This window comes from Temnothorax americanus, unplaced genomic scaffold (genome assembly GCF_048541705.1).
Source record: "Temnothorax americanus isolate GAGA-0224 unplaced genomic scaffold, ASM4854170v1 Scaffold4, whole genome shotgun sequence".
NCBI lineage: Eukaryota > Metazoa > Arthropoda > Insecta > Hymenoptera > Formicidae > Temnothorax > Temnothorax americanus.
The window spans coordinates 2,765,010-2,781,489 of NW_027509547.1; the positions used below are offsets into that span (position 1 = coordinate 2,765,010).

A 16,480-nucleotide genomic window follows, 5' to 3' on the forward strand; every position below is an offset into this window, starting at 1 on the left:
AGTACCAAACCGAAAGCAATTTATCTCAAGGATTATCGAGGATAGGATCGAGCTCTTCCGTTCGAGCGACTCATAGCAATGCGAAAGGTACGGAGATGCGTCATAGGAAATAATATACGGAGGAATATCTCCATATTTTGAGATTAATGGTATTATAGCATCGTGCACTTGAAAAAAATTCTGCTGCGTCATCCTAAAAGGAAATAAAATATAATATTGCCATGATTTTCGTATAACCATATTTCCATTTTATGCAGGTAGTTAGAGCACTTTTATTGAACGGCCGGCACTACAAATAATGGTCTTATGCTATCGTCGAACTTTCAGATCGATACGCAGCTTGCGATGCATTAATTTAAATATTACAATTTTTGGGGGGTAAAATTAAGTTCTACAATCAATATCATGAATGTGAATTTACATTTTGGATTTCTATCTTTTTTTCTTTATCTTTGAGAGACTCAGGAAAAATGTTGAAGATACAAAATCAATAGTGCGCGTTTTGCCCTTTGCATGTTCCAAATTAAAGGAGCGCTCGCAAAATCTTTTAACAGCTTTCATAAAATTTTGTGTTCTGACTGACGTAGCTCCGTATATAATTGAAATATCTAATTTTGTTATGGACATAAATCCGAATTTGAAATCGATCTTTCAAAATTCAATAAACAAGCTTAACGAAAGTCAAACAGAAAGGTGTTACTATTCATATGGTATTTCGTTTGGAAATAAAGTCACATCGTACATTTTAAGAAGACCTTTAAGGAACCTTTCCTGCCGTTTAACTGTATTTACCAAAGTTCCGAATGGATATGGATTTATTGCGCAACATTGCGTCAAAACGAACGGTACAACGTAACGTGGAAATTACCGAATTTATACCGAGCCGACCTCGAAGCCGCCCTACGATCGTCTCTCCTCGCGACCGCGTCGACGATCGGATGCAAATGCGTGCAAGTCGTGCCATGTGGCACCTGGCCGCATACTCAGAACGGGCATGCACGACCTTGACATGCTTGACTCGGAGGCATCTTCAATCTCAGACAGCTCAGACATTCCTAGTTTGCAACGTTGACACCGAAAGATTTCTCATTAACACCAAGAACTGCTGAAACTTTGTAATTATTCAGGATGCCGTCTTGTATCACGTTCAATATCACGTTCAAGTAAAGTATCGTCAACTTTCGAATTTTTAACTGAATTTTGTATGAAGATGCTCTCTTTAATGCGGAAACTTGGACGCTGCCATTAAAAATGCATCTCGATCGATGCCGAACTTTTGGTTGAACTAAAAATGCGTCTCAATCTGCGAGCGATTAAGAAAAATTACATTGTAAGCTGTGTCATGCACCTGTTATAAGTTCACACTTTCGATGTTGGGGGAGCGAAAAGAAGAAGAGGTATCAAGTATCAACACTTTTAATCGGGAGAAAATATAACTTTATACAATCGCAATCGCATCGCGATTGCAGGAGTTTGCACGATCGTGACAGAAACGTGGAGAGAACGGAGAGAGGCTCTGTTATACGAAACGATTTCTCGTGTTTCGTTTGCCACGAACGACGATTACCTTAGCACCTGCACGTTTCGCGAATCGTTGGATACATTTTATGCAAATAACTCGCGTTCCTGCCTCGGAGAATTTCGGAATTTTGCTTTGATTTGTCCGAAGCGACTTTAAAGCGCGGCGCAATTTCAACCGCATTTGACTTACATCGGGCGATTCGGTTTGCGTGAACTATCTCGCGGGTGTATCTAACGCCACGTGCGATGCAAAGCGCTGACGGCGGGCAGAAATTCTTCCTTGAAGTTCAACGGTCTAAATCGGATTCCTGTCGGAAGTCTACGAAGAGTTTCCCCTTTCAAGCGTAATTCACCGGCTGGACGAATACGCGAACACTCGCCCAAGTGGATGCACGTCTATCGATCTTTTCGGCCATGTCGAGAAGTGGAGATCATTGTGACGAGGACTCGCAAATGGGCTGGTTCTCGCCCGTCCTACGCGCTAATTCTGCTCGTTGAATGATACTTCGCGCTTATTACTCCCCGAAGACTCATTACTCCGTTAATTAATCCGTTTGGAAGCAACGCAAGCCACCAACGAAATGAAATTAGCGCGCTCAACTTCGGGGACTTGAAAGCGTGTCAGAAATTTTGGCACAACGCCTGCTGTAGCATGAACTTAATGGGAAACTTAAAGGGGAAAGTTAATTAATTGCGTTTCGGTTGGTTCGTCAACTGTAATGTTAAAGATAAACTGTAATTAAACTGTATAATGTTGAAATTATTCTGTCGATATATGTATATCAGTCTCATATATCAATATAAATCACATGTTCTTGAATAATCTTAAAATCACAAGTATATAGTTACATTTTAACAGTCTTTATTAATACACTTCAACATTAAACGTGTAAAAATATCATAGCTTATCTACTTTAATTTAAAATGTATGTACAACAAGAGGAAGATTGAACATCAAAATATCATCTACATTATTTTTTATATAAACGATAATCAAAAAAATCATTTTAATATAATATATAATAAAATATATGAAAAATATTTTTTATTGATTTCATTATTAAAATATTTAATAATGAAAACTAAATATTTAATATTTTAATAATAAAATAAAATGCCGTGAGAAAGTTTCGTGAATTTTCACTGGTAATCTGATCGTTTTATCAAGAAACAGACAAGTCATAAATCATAATAGCCGAAGAACTTAACGACAAGAATGTTTTAACAAGAATCAATTCCCTCTGGGCAGATACGCAAATATACGCGTGGTCGCCTTTTATTCAATCTTTCCCAGACCGCCGCAACCGTAAACATTCTCGTCTTCATCGAAAACACTCATATTACTCATTTATTGTCGTAAAACGCGTTAGCTTCGTTCGCGCGCGACAACCGGAAGGTAATGCGAGCGTGTGGAGATTTTCATTGTGATAGAAAAAAAAAACGATACTCTCACGTATAACTATCTGTGCAATTTATAAAAGTGGCGATCAACATGTGACTCGCCGTCAGGTTTGAAAAATAAAAGAACACTTCCACCACCGTAAATCGTAAGCTGCGATTTATCTTAGTGGATTTTCGTGGACATGTTATTCCTGAATCCGTATAAAAGATGAGCCACTCTGCTCGCGGGGCACGTATTTCTGATTATTCTTGAGATTGAAAGAAAGAGAAAAAACTATAACAAATAAAATAACCATAATCCAGAAAATATAAAATAAAGCCAGAGCCTAGAATTTTAAATTTACTATTCGTGCATTAGAATACATGAATATGTAGAAATGTACGGTTAGGATAAAACGAATAGAATTCTGTCGAATCTGACGCGAATCTGGCGTCAGAGAAAAATCGCGAGACTACGCTTTTGATATTAGAGAGTTAAACAAACAACAATAGAGCAACGAGGCGGATATTTGATCGCAAAACTGCCGAATAAGGGCTCGCTTGTTTGTTTGTTTCCGTAGTAAATAAAAGGAAGCGCAGAGTCGGCAGTGCATCTCGCAAGCCTATAGTTCGCAGCTCGCGTCGCATGTCGCATTTTGCCGTCGCACACGCGGCATATGTATGTACATCGGTGGTGACGCAGTATGCCAACGACGGGGGTGGATAGACGGTTTAGCGCGAACATGCCGCTCGAGGGAGGACCACCCGGCACTCCCGGCAGCACCCGAGAGAAAGAGACAGAGGGAGAGAAAGACGAAGAGAGAAAGACAGAGAGAGAGAGAGAGGAAGAGAGATAGAGGAGGGGAGGGGGTCGAGGAAGACGTGGGCGTATGTACGTGACGGACGCGACGAGGACGCGGGTGCGCCGTGCGGGTGCGAGTGCGGGCGACGGGCGACGTCGACGTCTGCATGCGCCGCTGCGACGGCGCCGTATAGTACTGCAACCCGCCACTCGCCACGGTCTTCTCGGCGCCAGTTTCTATCTCCGCATGTCCGGAGCCGGCGGAGTACGGGTTCACACGGGTTTGTCGGCAGCGTCGTTCGTCCATCTCGTCTCCCCGTCAACAGAATGGTAAGTCGATCGACGGAACCCGGAGTGTCTCGCCTTACGTACCTGTTACCTTACTCCTTGTTATATCTCGTATTACCCAAAACGGCCGCGCGCACAGTAAGAGATCTCTTCCAAGAATTAAGGTTGGGGTTGTTGCTCGGACCGGAAAGCCATTGTATGGCCGCAAGAGAAAGTCCCTTAACAAAAAAGAAAAAAAATGACATGGGGGGTGAGGGGGGGGGTTCTCGGACAAGAGAGACTCGGATCTCGGGCGCGTGCTGCATCATATTCTCTCCTCGCGGGATATCTCGCGCGCGCGGGTTTTCGGTGCGTTGAAGGAGATGCGTGACCGCAACCAGACGTGCCGCAGCTGCGACACGTCGTCTGCTGTTCTGTCATCTGTTTTACTTGCAACTGGTTAGCCGCGTGTAACGGAAATCGCCTTCGGAGGCAACTGGCAAACTGGGCGGCTGCAGTCGGCGGAGTTAAATCGACGGCGGTCGGCGAGCAATAGAGGAGAGATGCGAGACGTGGAAAATGCGGTATCCGCCCTGCACTTAATGCGACGCGCTTTAATATAATGACAGGAAGGACGAGGGATCGGGTCCGGTCGCGTCGGTGTGCGGTTTAGTCTCACGGTTACGAAATTTACCGCATGATCGCAGCACGTGACGGGAAGGCCCCTTGCGCTGATATCCTCGAAGTTTTAACGTCATCTGTGTGTGTGCGTTTCCGATCCTTTTTTTTTTTTTTTTTTTTTTTTTTTGTTTCCCGTTGGGCACGTTTGTATTGCAACTGAAATCTTACTTCCAACGCGTTGCGTAACGCGAGATGCACTGCTCAAAGTTAATTCGCGTCGATATTAATCCACCTAGTTGCTCTAATTGCGTCGCATTCAATCTGAGAATTCGAAATGTCAGGGAAGAACGAGTCTTTCTAATGGCCAATTTCTACTAGTGTAGATTAACTTTAATCTCGGTTTAACTTACTTTTTATCTTTTTTTCTAATTGTTAGAACTGGAAAGACATAAAGTAAGATAAACCGAGATTAAAGTTAATCCGCATTAATAGAAATGTGCCTAAGTCGTTATAAAACTATAACAAGTGTTGCGACTTGCGACGTATCACGATTTTTGTAATTGGTTTTTTTCGCGTCTAGTAAAATATATGTATGTTTAAAAGTCATATTTTTTGATAAATATTGTTATCAAGATCAAATGGGATTCATTCAAAAGGAGATTGCATAAAGTTTAACTAAAATATATGATAAATGTTAATACTATCGTGAAATACAAGAAATTATTTGCGTAATAGTAGATGCAAAATTCTCATACTAATGATGAAAGGTTTTTGCGCAGTAATATCTTCCCGTGACTATTACTTAAATTACATTTTCGATAATATAAATTTCGGAAAACATACCGTGTTATATAAGGTATAAATGAAACTCGCGAGTTTCTTATGTTTTTTATCCAAATTATAGCACTGTTATGTTTCTCAAAGAAACATAACAGTGCTGTAACGTGGATACGTCATTCGTATTAACATGCACGTTTCGTCATATTATATCATATGGCTTTATATATGTGACTCTATTATTTTATTATATTTTCTATTATATTGTTTTATAAATTGCATTTACATTTTACAATTCTGATAATCCCATTAGTAAATTTTCATTAAAATTTGAAGAAATTTTTTGCATTCGCTATATTGAATCTGTCACTTTAGATTTTTTTGTGATTTGATCGTTCTCTGTCTCAGTGATCTTAAAATTCCTGTAATAATGTATTATGATACATGAAAGTATTATGATACTTGAATCGTCTTTTTTACAATTAATTATTCTCGATTTAGAAGGGAAAGAAATGGCTCGTGTGAAATTGCGTTCAGAATATTCGTAATTTTGAAAGCACTATGTGATATATTCGGTCTAAAGATCATCAATATGCATCTGCTCGTGCGGACATATTGATCATTTAATGAAATATACAGATCGCACGACCTGGACCATTCCTATTCCGTAGTAATTAAAACCAGGAAATGAAACCCCGCGCATTTCGTATTCGAGTATTTGTAGAATGTCCGCTCGGGAATTGGCGTATCGATCTGTTTTTCTTTACTCGTGGGAGATTAAGTCGCTTTCGAAAGAGTTCTGAATGCGACGTGAAACTAACAAACAGTAGCACAACTTACTGTTCCTTAACTTTTTGATCCACAAAGCTTTTGAGCTTTCTTACAAAACAAGTCGCAAACTGAACGATACTTTCGTATACACTTGAGATTATTTTCCATTCTGTGTCCTATATATATGTACGCATATGCGGTAGAGAGAGATATTTATAAGAATGTATATCTTTGTATATCAGAAAAGATTACAACAGCTTCACACACAGTTATGGTTCCTTTAATTTTTTAAAATTCTATAAAATTGCGATTTCTTTAAAAATTGTGATTTTTTTAATTTTGTATGATTCTATAAAATGGCGATATTAATTAAAGTGTCATTGAAATTAATAAGGTATGAATATTAATTAAAATGTCGCGCGCAGTTTCATCTCGTACCCTAGTATAACCCAATAATAGGAATCCTACGCAGAAATTTACTATAATAAGCCGAGCCTTTGTGTCTACGGTAGAAAAGTCGACTGCCTCGATGCCTTTAAAGTGTATTTACCGTTGTATCCTTCAGGAAACCTAATCGGATTAAGGTTAGGATGATGGATTTCATTCCGCGCCAATAGTCAATAACCGATGATAGTCACAGATGGACAATCAAATTTTGGTACCCAAGATGTTACTAATAAATTTCCTGCAATTTAAATTGTGTATATGTCGCAAGGATTTCGTGTAATTTTTTTTTCCCAAAATTCCTAGGGAATCCACAAAAAACTGAGATACTGTGGAATAAATAAAAATTATTAATTTAAATATAAATATATAATTTATATAAATATAAATATAAATTCGCGTAATTATATTTATATTTATATATATAAGTCATAATACATTTATAAATATAAATTCACAGTTTTACTGACAGAACTTAGGATTTTGCAAAATCACTAGTAAGATATTGTGTAATTTTTATTCATTCCACAATTAATATCCCGGTTTTTTGTGGATTCCCTAGGAATTTTGCAAAAAAAACGAATTACACGAAATCCCTGCGACATATATAACGGAAACATGTGTGTGTGTGTGTTTGAGTCAAGTTTTTTAAATTTAATTTGTTATAAATCAAAATTTTTAATTTAGTTTCAATTATCATAAATTGTCATAGAGAGAGAGGGGGAGAGAGGAGGGAGAGAGAGAGAGAGAGAGAGAGAGAGAGAGAGAGAGAGAGAGAGAGAGAGAGAGAGAGAGAGAGAGAGAGAGAGAGAGAATAGCAAATTCATACATTTGCGTTTATTCGACGCTTTAGTGGTGCACAAAAAATACTCAGTTGCCGAAGTACAAATACGAGATACCCGCGCCTGTATATTTAAGGTACTTGCGGACGTGACATTGGCGAACAACCACCACCGTCATCGTACCTTCACGACGAACGGTAACCCGGAAGGCATCACGATACGCAACTTGGTAGACGGCGAGACCTTGACTTACAGCTTGGCCCTGATAAGAGGTCGTGCACCCGCGCTATGCAGTTACATTACCGTTCGGGGTCACAAGAACGTGACCTCGGAGTGGCCGATCATCGCCGGGCAATTCCGTGTTCTAGTGGATCTGGCACGCGGTCCGAACAAAATAGAACTCGAGGCGGGCGGGCATAAAAGAAGATTGGTCCTGATATACGAACCGAGAACCACCAGGCTGCGAGTGACACCGGTCTACGTCATCTGCGCGGGTCACGATGGTTATTTTCAGGTATAGCGACAAGAGTACATTATAGCTGTATATAACTATAGCGATAGTAATCTTTCGAGTAAAATGTGATAGAAATTATTTTTACAGTTTGCATGATCGCTTAAAGTCACAGATCGCCAGATTATTTCAATAATCGTATTTTAATCGATATTACTGTGACTCCGTCGCAGTCAGGAAACCTTTCGATTAGCTACAATTGATACTTCACGAACATAATGTAGATAAGTGATCGTGACTCATAAATTCAGGCTACTTGGAACGTAGCGTGCACTTCTCCAATTATCGATCGCCATTCTGTTGCATGAATAGCCATGTCGCCGTGTTATTCTTGCTTACGTTATTCCGGCATGATAACACGATTGTTCTCTCTTGATTGCTCAATCTCATAAAACGATTATGATCTCGCGACTTGTTCGCATAGAAGTTATATGATAGGTCACGGTCTGCGTTTTCAGGGTCCACGCAACGAGGATCGATCACCTGAGAGCGCGGCAACGAGAATAGGGCTCGGTGCCAGGCTTCTGCAGACCTTGACAGCCGAGAAGCTTCAAGAAGCCGGTTATGGTAGAAAAACCTTCCAGCTGGAAAGAGACCTGGACGGCCCGGAATGTCTGGTGATGCACAGTATGCTTCACGTGGACCAGGCGCGAGCGATGAAGCAAAGAGAACTGTGGGAATTAATCGCACGCGAGCTGATGACCGGTCCCTTAGCGTCCAAAGATCGCAAATACCTGGCATTTTTGTCGTGCACGAGGTACCGCGGCGCGCCCACCCCTCGCACGCACGAGGACACCTTGATGAGAACGCAGGGCCATGCGGCCCTCGGCGGAGGTGGCCTGGCGCTCTTCGGTTCGGCGTGTCTTCACACCTGGCCTACGTGTATGGCTCAGGTTGGTTAACGTTGATCGCTGACTAATGGCTCCTGCGCACAGGACGTCCCGTGCGCAAGAGCCATAAGACAATTCGATGTGACAAAAAAGATCCGTGTAAATTTGCTTCTTATTTCATATAAGATGTTACCGAAAAGAGTATTTCAAAAATAGAGTTTTTCGTATAATTTAACAGGTATTATCGAGATTCCTGGACGCCACTGTCATCGACACCGAGCAGCTCATGGACGACAGTAATTATCGTGGCACGCACGGTGGATGCTTGGCGACGACATTAGGCTCCGTTCTACACGAGCTTGGTCACACCTTCGATCTCGGCCACACACGAGAGGGAATAATGGGTCGAGGATTCGATTACGTCGACAGGGTTTTCGTGGGCGCGGCGGGAATCGATTTCAATCGTAATCCTGTTAGAAGAGACCCCCAACACACGACTGTCGCCCTCAGTCGACCACTCAGCGTTACGGTAACTGTGCAAGAATCCGTAATATCAAGCCCACGAAGGGGCAGATTGTTCTCGGAAACATCTAGACCCGCGCCGTCATCCACTACGAGACAGTTACCCGGAAGACTATCAGCGCCAGCTAGTCCTGAGCTTAATAGATCTCTCTCTAAAAGTCTGATCGCCTCGGAACCTCCTTCACAGCCTGATCGGACATTCTGGGGTCCATCATGCGCAGCGTTACTCGCGCACCATCGCTGGTTTAATAGCGAAATGGACAATTTTTCTAATAGGCATCATCACGAGATAGAATACGATGGGAAAAGGTGAGTTGACTGTTATCGACAATATGCTCTCGTTTTAGAACGATATAAATAATTAAGCGTCAAATGATTTTCCAACGACTAATCTCTTATTAAATTATTTACTACTCTGCTCTTATATAGTATATCAGTAATAAAATTAAGTAAGTTTTAGCATGATTGTTTTTAATAGCTGTGATTTTATTCTCCATAAGGAATGTGGTGAGATCACGATACGGAGTACGAGTAATAGAGCTTAGAGAGACGTCGGGAGGGATGGTTGTGGGTTCCCGCCAATTTCCTGGCTTACGACCGCCTTTGGAGGCTTTAGTTCCACCACCTCCGCCCCACTGCCTCACCACTCTTACCCTCGTTGCCGAAGACTCCACCGGGAATGTGCTCAAACATCCTCTTCCTACTGCTTTTTAAAGGTCAGCAGAAACAATGATGCATAATTTTATTTTCTAGTCCGGCGAAGACTGTTACAGTTCGTAAGCAATATTGGCTTAATATACATATATTGTAAATTATCTAAAGATGCTATATTTTTTATTTGTTCCTCGTTTAAAAGTTTATTAAGTATTTTAATTAAATGTGTACAGAAATAAAGTTTCTAATGATGTCTCTTACGCGCTAATTACATTTGTTAATAAATCCGCATAGAAAAACTGAGATATTTTTAGATATATATATTACTGTAATAAATGCAACTGAGTGAGAAAATTTGGAAAATAATATCTATAAAAATATCTACAATTTAATTTTCATGACGAGTTGTATGTAATATTTTTAATTTTACGTTAATGTAAAATAATATCAAAATAAATCCTTAGTTTTTGTTTTTATGTGAGAACGTAACGTTAATCGTCCAGATATCTCAGCGATATCACAGTTTTCGTTTAGAATTATTAATCAAAGTATTATACTGCCATTATATATCTTCTGCTTCTGATAATACAAATACGATTTCGGCTGGAATGGAGATATAACGCAATTTGCACGTAAAAGTTGAAAAAATTCTGCTTTATTACTGCTATTTTATTAGAAACTCTAACAGTGAAATTTTGAGGTATTTATATTATTGATTATACTTTCAGATACAATTTGTACAGCTAAGAATGAAATAAAAGCTTCTATCCACTACATATATGTAACTGTCATATAGATGATATGGATTTTATATAATAATGTATGATGGCAGAGTCAAATGACAAATATTTGATAACACATCTTGCTCACACGTACATACAACTCTTTCCATGTTGTCGAATATGCAGGGAACTACTTTATAATAATTTATTTTCTAACAATAGTCTCTATCGTGTCACGAGCCATATAGTCTCAACTCCTATTAATGTAGACAAATTAATTCATAACGTAATCCGTAACGTGCACAAATGCGTTGAGTATTACAAACGAGGAATATATTTAGCGTATAAGATATTGGAAGTGCGCTTGTGTAATTATGCGTTGCGGAAATTTCATAGAGTAATCTTATAATATGTATGCAATTAGACACACGTATATAAGTAGAATTTCTAAAAAAAACAATTGATATAAAATCGGAAGTTGCTAGAGCACCTATATATCACTAACCGTTTGAGTGCCACGCAGCGCGATCATACTGTTCACTTTTCATGTCGAAAAGTGCCAACAAGCGCCGCGGCAAGCTGATAATGCGCTCAGCTTCTACTCTGCTATTTTCAGAATTAGGCTTTAATCGAACCCTATCGTTTTCTTTCTATTAAAAGATAAAAAATGTATATAGAGTAAATTTTTTATTTTTACTTATCGTGACATTTATAACGCTTTCCGACGTGAAACAGGAGCAGCGCGGACGCGCTGCTTGACATTTTCCCGCAAATTTTTACGACCACCCTCAGCACTCAAACGGTTAAGCGTATATATGTACAGTATTATATCTTAAACTATTTTAATATAAATTAGGCTAGTGAACCAACAATTACGAGACAATATTGTACCACCAATTCTGGCAAACTGGCAAGAATAATATATGTATCAAATTAAAAATACAAAATTAGCTAGAAACACGACTAACAACTTTTCTACCCATTTCTCCTTCACGTTAAGCTTATACACGGTCAATATGTGATACTACGTGTGATATTACCACAGTTTATAGTAAGTATATATTATATAATCAATGAAAAGGCTTAATAAACTAGGAATATAATCTATGAAAAAAATTAATAGACCAGGAAAAGATAAAGGCTCTCCAATGCAGTTTGAGATTTCTAATTTTACCTGGAATGCGACTAATGTAATTTGTCATGTTTCAACAATTGAAGAAATTATTTAGAAATATTATTTTAGAAACATACATAAAATATATACATATAAGAAAGTATTTATATATTTTTACTTGTATCCTGTGTGATACTATACATTCTATACAAGCTACACATAAATTTGTTGCCAAAATAGTAACGTGACGTATTTAAAATGATTCTTATCACAAATCTTATTAGTGACGGAATACTAAACGATGATAGTTGATAGTAATACAGCGATAGTCAGCCGACATCGGACTTTTTTCCTCGAGCACGTGAGTAATCACGAAAAACCGAATATAAAGCGTCGTCTACAATGGCAGCAGGAGTATGCAGAAAGACGTAAACGGTAAGCTATTGACCAACCACAGTCGATTTATTTTTGAATTGTAAAAATTCCATTTAGTCAATAACTTATTGTGCTTACGTCTTTACTGTATACTCCTGCTGCCATTGTAGACGACGCACTGTGCAGATGACAACATAGCGGCGTTATTTTGTTATTTCCAAGTGTGTCGAACGCATGTGCATGTGAACATGTCATCCGTTCGGGAAAACGCTTGTGCAGTAACAGGATCCGGTAACAGAGTGCAATTTCCTGAAATAATCGACGACAAGATAAGCACCGAGGAGTTTTTGCAGGCCGCTCGGGATGTCGTGCTGATAATCGGTGCGTACCTATTCACGATTTTAACCTCAAATTTGCTCGAAAAGCTACGGAATCGAACGCCGCCGACGGATCACGAATCTTGCTCTAAATACAGCATGACGCGCGACAGGAACAAATCTGTGTTTCAGATAAATTTGGCAAATTGTTTGCACCCATACGATACGACATGCAGGGCAACATCGATGTAAGTTAAAGAATTTCCATACAAGGATGGTTTTTACAGTCTCTATGGATCTCAAAAATTGTACGTTCTTCCACTCACAGAAACTCACTACCAGGTATTCTATGGATAAAATCGCTAACTCGACTCTGCAAGACATGATCCTACTCGAAAAATCTACAGAAAAAGATCTCATTGCGGTTGACGCCTTAATGTGGTTAAGAAGGTATTGAATATTGTGTGTGTGTGTGTGTGTGTGTGTGTGGATCTGTGCAAACACTGCGACATTTTCAGTCATTAAGCAGAGTCTTATGCTCAACAATAATTTTTGTTTCATCCTTTGTAATAAATTCTTTTTAAGTTTGCAAGATGCTCATCAGGTCTATAATATTAAATTTATGTATCAGTTTAATAATATAAGATTATATTTTTAACTTTGGTATTCTGTTTTGAAGCCGAATAATAATCGGCGGATAGTTCAACACATATAAGAAATGTACAATACAAAACTCACAAAAGTTACTATTAGGCAGAAAATCTACCCAATGACTGTAAATGTCTATATCTCTTTTGTACTACATACATATTGGTCGCTATTTCTTATTAAATGTATCTGTAAGTTCTCTTTCTTTCGAATACACGCTTGGATATAAAACTTTTATTCAACGATTGCTATGTTTTAGGGCCTTGCATATGATTTTATTATTCTTCGAAAGAATCGTGGAAGATCACAAAACTGGGGAATCAACAGAAGATCTGGTCGCATTCTTGAGAGAAGCGTACAAAGAAGTTTTTGAGCCCTATCACGGTTGGATGGCACAACAATTGTTTAATGTAATTATTCTTTTTTTATATGCATATGTACGTTAGACGTTAATAACTAGTTAAAAATGGTAATGTCATTGTGTTGGGACATTGATTTTGTTGCAGCTCCTATCACGTATGACACCTTCCCGTTCACAGCTCTTACTAGCATTAGCGGATGGAGAAACGGGGAAAGAAGAAGTTACTTTAAATAATATGGAGTTCTCCTTAATAAATCTAAGGAAAAATGTGATAGCTTTAAAGGCATTTTATAATGATCATAATCTAGAAGTATACACTGTGGTATAACGTAAAATATATTATTAAAGTTCAATATTTCATCTTTTTATTATAGAAAAGATACTGTCTGAAAAGATACATAAATAGGCTGCATCTAAAAAAAGAAGATGGAACGAAGCTAGAAAAAACTTATGCATGTTTATTATGCATAAAAGAGATCATAAATCCTTATATACTACTAGTACAAAAATCAGCTCTTATTCAAATGTAACCTATTCGTTATTCATGTTACATTAAGTCTTTTAGCATGTTAATAATGCAATAATACTATCAGTGCAATATATAAGAGCCCATACACAGTGACGATAGTGGACATTAATATCCGACTATAAATACCGACCTATGTTTAATTTCTTGTTCCTTATTCCTCTCATTGTGCACGAGAGGTATATTGTCAATTCTCGAAAGCAATAAAATAAATACATATTAATTAATGTCCACTATTGTCGATCCCATATAACTGTGCGACATAAAACCGTTTAGCATGATGATCTGCCGACTTCTTTAAAGCTACAGTAGCTGTTATAATTTCTGTAACGAGCAGAAACGCCATGATACCGTTGGTGATCGTTTCGCTAAGATGAGGCCTGGTTTTGCTGTCGAAAAGAAGGAACATCTCTAAAGGGAAATGTATGAGGGTTGATATCAGCCAGAAGCTCGCCAATTCTGGAATCTGTGTAAAGACGAAGAGAACTTCAATCCTAACATCCGCTCGATCAATTTATTTTATTGATAAATTACCTTCTCCACTAAGTTCCCAAGATACCCCAAGTAAAGCCGTATACCTTCCAATATTGATATGACAATAAATACAGCTACAGTTATGAATTTGTATACGTCCGTCAAGTAATAGTACTGTAAAATAAGAAATATCTGTCTCTATTCTCCGTTCTACCTCCAGATTTTTCTTAAGAAGTTTACTATATTTTTGTTATATATATTTACTTTCGCATCTAAATTGACAAGTATCACAAAGAACCACAGGGGATACACCCACACATTAAAATACAATGCCATTTGGAGTGGTAAGTTGGATTGTATCTGATTTCCTATAGAAAGCAAATAGTGAAATATAAAGATATACCATATGTATAAAAGATTCTATATAAATATGCAAAATTTAATTTAATTATTAAACTAGCGAAGTTGGAAGTTTCATTACAGCAGCTTAGTCTAGTTTTAAATTTTATTGGAAGTTTAAGTTACGCGTCTCGCTACTGTTAAAACTTAATAATTAGCTCTGCAATCGCAAAAAAATTCATTGATTAACTTTAATACTATTATGCTGGAGAAGACTAAATATAGTCGAAACGTTAAATATTCGTACTATACTATTGAAAATAAATCAGGTATCACTTTAAACTAACATAATCCTTATTTTGTTCATATTTTGGTCTTCTCATATCACAGTTTTTCTTAAAACGAGCGTGACTTCTCTACATTTAACGCTATTGTCTCGTATCTTACAAGATTAATCGATTCGCGATACTAAATAACGGCAGTAATAAAATCATCAGAATGGCGTAAATATGTACTATTATCGTTCCTCATAGCAACGATCGACACCAAAACACGTGCAAAATGCATACCTATGTCATAAAATTCCTTTTTTCGATCGTAATACGACAGACCGGGAAATATACGATCCGACGCGGTGACAACTGACGTTCTCCACATCCACATTGTAACGTAAAATTCTCACGTTCGGAAAAACGGCAAAATTCGAATACACGCATTTGGAAATTAAGTTTGTACTTTAATTCTTTGCACGACCAGTCCCCTAAACTTTCTACCTCGGTACAGAAAACGTGGTTCTTTTTAGCTAAGAACTGACATTAGATATATAGATTATTAGATATATTAAATATACAGCTGTTTATAGCTGTAGCTGTTCTCTCTGCGGTAACAGAACAGGTAACTGATGGTAGCACACAGATGCACTGATGCAGTAATAAGCCAGGTCATAGTAGCAGCCTGACTTATCAGCCTGATTTACCCGTTAGGTCGATAATAACGAACACACGCGTGTGTGTGTGGTTCGTCAGAATATTACAATAAAATATATACACATATAGAAGATTTTTTTTAACTGGTAAGAAAAAATGCAAGATAACATAAAAAGAGAAAATTGGTTACTTATTAATATTCTTCTCGTCTAGAAAAACAAGTCAATAATTATAACAATAACATATGTTAATTATTAATTATGATAACCATACTCGTATATATGTATATAATTGTTGTACTATATTTTTATAATACATACTTAATAATATATTATAAAATATAAAATAATTTTGCAACATAAGGACGGATTCTGTAAGTCGTTCTATTACGTTCCTTGGAGTAATTTTAATGTTACGATGGATGCAGAATAAAAGATATGACATGCTTTTCCTAGAATTTCATACAATTACAATCGATTATAAAAGAAAGAGGCTCGATTGTATTATTCGAAAAAATCGTTAACATCTCGTAACATATCCTTTGCAGTAACGGTATTATTAAATTGATTATCAATTTAATTATATATGTGATTATACTTTTCTAGCTTCAGCTTCAAATTGCGTTTCAAAACTGACAGTAACGGCGCGTAGTTCGCTAAGCGAAAACAATGTACACATAAAATATTAGAATATAATATTATTAGGTACAAAAGATCCAGCCCGATTGTATATTGACACATTTCCTATTTATTTGAAGATTAATGTTACTTCCAGTTTTACAAATAATATTGCTAAT

At 37.7% G+C, this 16,480-nt stretch overlaps 3 protein-coding genes and 1 long non-coding RNA gene across 5 annotated transcripts in view; 2 read left to right on the plus strand and 2 right to left on the minus strand.

Moving 5' to 3' along the window:
- Positions 1 to 16,480, minus strand: part of LOC143902366 (uncharacterized) — a 78,368-nt gene that overhangs the window by 41,850 nt on the left and 20,038 nt on the right. The window lies entirely within an intron of this gene.
- Positions 3,912 to 11,562, plus strand: LOC143902320 (uncharacterized). Of its 2 annotated transcripts, XM_077415108.1 has the most exons (6): positions 4,258 to 4,554; positions 7,502 to 7,879; positions 8,335 to 8,769; positions 8,945 to 9,537; positions 9,729 to 9,944; positions 10,611 to 11,562. In XM_077415108.1, exons 1-5 carry the CDS (start codon positions 4,534 to 4,536, stop codon positions 9,940 to 9,942), a joined length of 1,641 nt encoding a protein of 546 aa, XP_077271234.1. In that variant the 5' UTR covers positions 4,258 to 4,533; the 3' UTR covers positions 9,943 to 9,944; positions 10,611 to 11,562. The 2 variants fall into 2 exon arrangements, with proteins under 2 accessions (XP_077271235.1, XP_077271234.1); XM_077415109.1 differs by lacking the exon at positions 4,258 to 4,554 and adding an exon at positions 3,912 to 4,033 and having other exon boundaries at positions 9,729 to 11,562.
- On the plus strand, positions 11,632 to 13,772 carry LOC143902321 (glycolipid transfer protein). The gene is made up of 6 exons (XM_077415110.1): positions 11,632 to 12,153; positions 12,264 to 12,474; positions 12,603 to 12,658; positions 12,739 to 12,860; positions 13,318 to 13,468; positions 13,565 to 13,772. Exons 2-6 carry the CDS (start codon positions 12,342 to 12,344, stop codon positions 13,745 to 13,747), a joined length of 645 nt encoding a protein of 214 aa, XP_077271236.1. The 5' UTR covers positions 11,632 to 12,153; positions 12,264 to 12,341; the 3' UTR covers positions 13,748 to 13,772.
- Positions 13,864 to 16,356, minus strand: LOC143902322 (transmembrane protein 17B). The gene is made up of 4 exons (XM_077415111.1): positions 15,328 to 16,356; positions 14,684 to 14,787; positions 14,480 to 14,593; positions 13,864 to 14,411 (listed from the first exon to the last, which is right to left on the minus strand). Exons 1-4 carry the CDS (start codon positions 15,419 to 15,421, stop codon positions 14,169 to 14,171), a joined length of 555 nt encoding a protein of 184 aa, XP_077271237.1. The 5' UTR covers positions 15,422 to 16,356; the 3' UTR covers positions 13,864 to 14,168.